Source organism: Phaseolus vulgaris, chromosome 1 (genome assembly GCF_051622355.1).
Source record: "Phaseolus vulgaris cultivar YP4 chromosome 1, ASM5162235v1, whole genome shotgun sequence".
NCBI classification, from domain to species: Eukaryota; Viridiplantae; Streptophyta; class Magnoliopsida; order Fabales; family Fabaceae; genus Phaseolus; species Phaseolus vulgaris.
Genome location: NC_143498.1, coordinates 47,028,749 through 47,031,407, shown reverse-complemented (window position 1 = coordinate 47,031,407; position 2,659 = coordinate 47,028,749). Strand labels below are relative to the sequence as shown.

The 2,659-nt window shown below is 38.5% G+C and overlaps 1 protein-coding gene across 1 annotated transcript; it reads right to left on the bottom strand.

The window, feature by feature from the left end:
• Positions 1 to 218: 218 nt before the first annotated feature.
• Positions 219 to 2,002, bottom strand: LOC137814437 (uncharacterized). Its single transcript, XM_068617181.2, has one exon. It carries the CDS (start codon positions 1,721 to 1,723, stop codon positions 938 to 940), a length of 786 nt encoding a protein of 261 aa, XP_068473282.1. The 5' UTR covers positions 1,724 to 2,002; the 3' UTR covers positions 219 to 937.
• Between the last annotated feature and the right edge of the window lie 657 nt (positions 2,003 to 2,659).

Here is a 2,659-nt window from a genome sequence, read left to right as displayed (position 1 = left end):
TAAAAAAGTATTAAGAAAATATTTTGTTTATTAAATTATAAAACACATAATGATTCTAATAAAAGAAAGGTTATTTTTAATTATATTAAAGGGTCAGGAGAACGATAATGATTTTTCATAAATCTAATTTTATAATGTAAGGTTAATTCTATGAAAATCAAAGTTATCCAATTTAAAAGAATCCAGCTTTTCTACAATGACACATTCACGACCAGGGATTCACAGCAGAGTCCTAAAGATACTTCCAATCCAAATTAACTTTCCACTTTGCACTTTCCACCCAGTGGGAAAGTTGGTCAGAGCATCCAAGGGTACTTAAATAGTTTAATTTAACAATGTCTGAAAGAGTACTGCACTGTCATGGATGGCAGCTAAACAAATCATGTTCAAAATCTTACTCCAAACACTGTCCCTCCTGCATTTACTCTCTCTCTTTCATCAATGTTTTACCATTCATAATCAAAAGTAGTAAACATAAAATTACAATTAAACCCAACCCTTTATTTTGAGTTTAACTCCCCGAAGTTCGATGACTGAAACAGAAACAAAAAAAAAAAAGCAGCAGGTGAAAGCAAATTGAAGTGAGTTCAGGTTTTTAACACCGTTGGCAGTCAAAAAAAGAGAAATTCAGGTTTGTGTTTTGTATGTCTGCAATGTAATGACAAGAAATGCATTAACTACCGAGAACAGAAAAAACAAGTACCTCAACTCACTTCTACCTTCTTTTTCTTCTCCTCTTCCTTCTTTCTATTTACCAATACAGGCTTCTATCTATTTATGTTGCCAAAGACAAAAAAGCCCCATCGATTAAAGCCTATTACTCCAGGTGTCAAGACATTCAATTATATACCAATAAAAAGGACTATATTCAATTAAGCAACCATTAATTATAGAATCAAAATAAGAATATGGATTAATCAAATTCCAACCTTTTTTTTCACAAATTATTTACCAGAGGCTCAATTCTGTGTCCGGTTCTCGCCGGTTCCGATTTGCACCTAGTGAGTACAGGAGAGCGGGATGCAATTGCAGGCACAGTTTCAACTCCGTTTTCGTCAGATGATAATTCCTCAACCTTTTCTTGTTCGGTGGTAAGTGAGGCAATTTTTGTTCCGAGAAACCCCAGTTTGGCGTCCGTTTGCGGTTCCTCGGAGGCGGGTTCCGTGTTTGAAAAGTCCGTTTCTTGCTCCTTAACGGGAGAACTCCAAAATCTACAAGCCAGCGACGAGGATCTGTACGGCGCAGACCTGCAACGGGTCAACAAGAAAGCGTTTTTCGGGGGCGTGTTGGAATTGGAAGAGAAAGAAACGTTATTTTTATCCACATTGGCTCTCTCTTGGGACGCTGATTCCGATTCTTCCTGGTGGTTGGATCGGGAGTGTTGGTTGGGCTTTGGGCGGAAGAAGGGCCAGGTGAGGCAGAAGGGCGGGTAGCGGCAGGGGTTGGGCTTTGGAATCCAGCGGCAGCGCGTGGGAGGGACGTCGCGTTTGGTGTTGGAAGAGCGTTTAACTCGGACTTGCCCCATGCACGTGACCTTGGGGGAAGAAGGTTCCTGGGTGGTTTGTGTTTGGATGTTGGCGGTGGTTTTCTTGCGCACGAACATTGGGCTTGACCTGGACCTTCTGCTTTTGCTCCCTGCATTGCTCCTGAGGAACCTCATGAGTGGGGGAGGGAACTTCTCTGTCCGACCCGGACTCGAAACGGGTTTGGCTGATAGCTTCATGTCCAGTGACCAGGGAAGGTTTTTCTTCCACTCTTGTTGCCAATGGTATCGGTTCCCTGAAAGTGTGTGAGAGAGAGAGTTTGGTTTGGTGTGGTTGTAGCAGTGACTTGTTGTGAAACGCAATCGAGATGGGGTATGTCTGGGGGAACTTGCTTTCTGCAAAATGCTTTTCTCATTTTTGTTTTTTTTGCTGTGGACTTTTTTATTTTTATTGCATCTTCGCACGGATGGGTGAATCCACTTTACTGTCAAGATCTTTTTTATTATTTCCAGCTTCTCACCTTCTCTTTCTCCTCACTCTCATACAAAATTCAACTATCGTATTCTCATTCTTTTTTATTCTTAGGTTAATGCTTCAACTTAGTTCTCCATCACAGTCCTAAGTTAACAGCTGAACTCAACTTCACATTATTTTTATTATACATACATTGAAAATAAATACAAGAATAATTGAGAAGATATAAATGTTTTTAGTTAAAATTATATTAATTAATTCGTGTTACAATTTTACAATTATTGTTTGGAAGCTGGCAAAAAATTGAACCAATCGTTGTCTTGGATTTTCCCCCGAGATCCTACGTGTTACACTTGTGATCTTTAAAAAAAAGGAAGTAAATATTACGTATGGTTTTACGGAACTTCACATAACAACAAACCAAACATGAGGAGACGTCTCAGAGCACCATCCAAATTTATGTTTGCATTATTATCATCACTTAAATTATGTTGGATATATTTCCTTTTTCTACTTTCGTACCTGGGGTTCCTGGAATTCATTCTGTTCTTGGTAATTAAAATGACATGTTTAGAAACATAAGTTGCGGAACTGTAATGTTCACATTTACTATTTTTGTGTTATAAATTTTTAAGACTATTTGATTGTAAGAAATACATAAAAAAAATAGGGACAGAACTGTTAAGGACCCCAAACTTTTT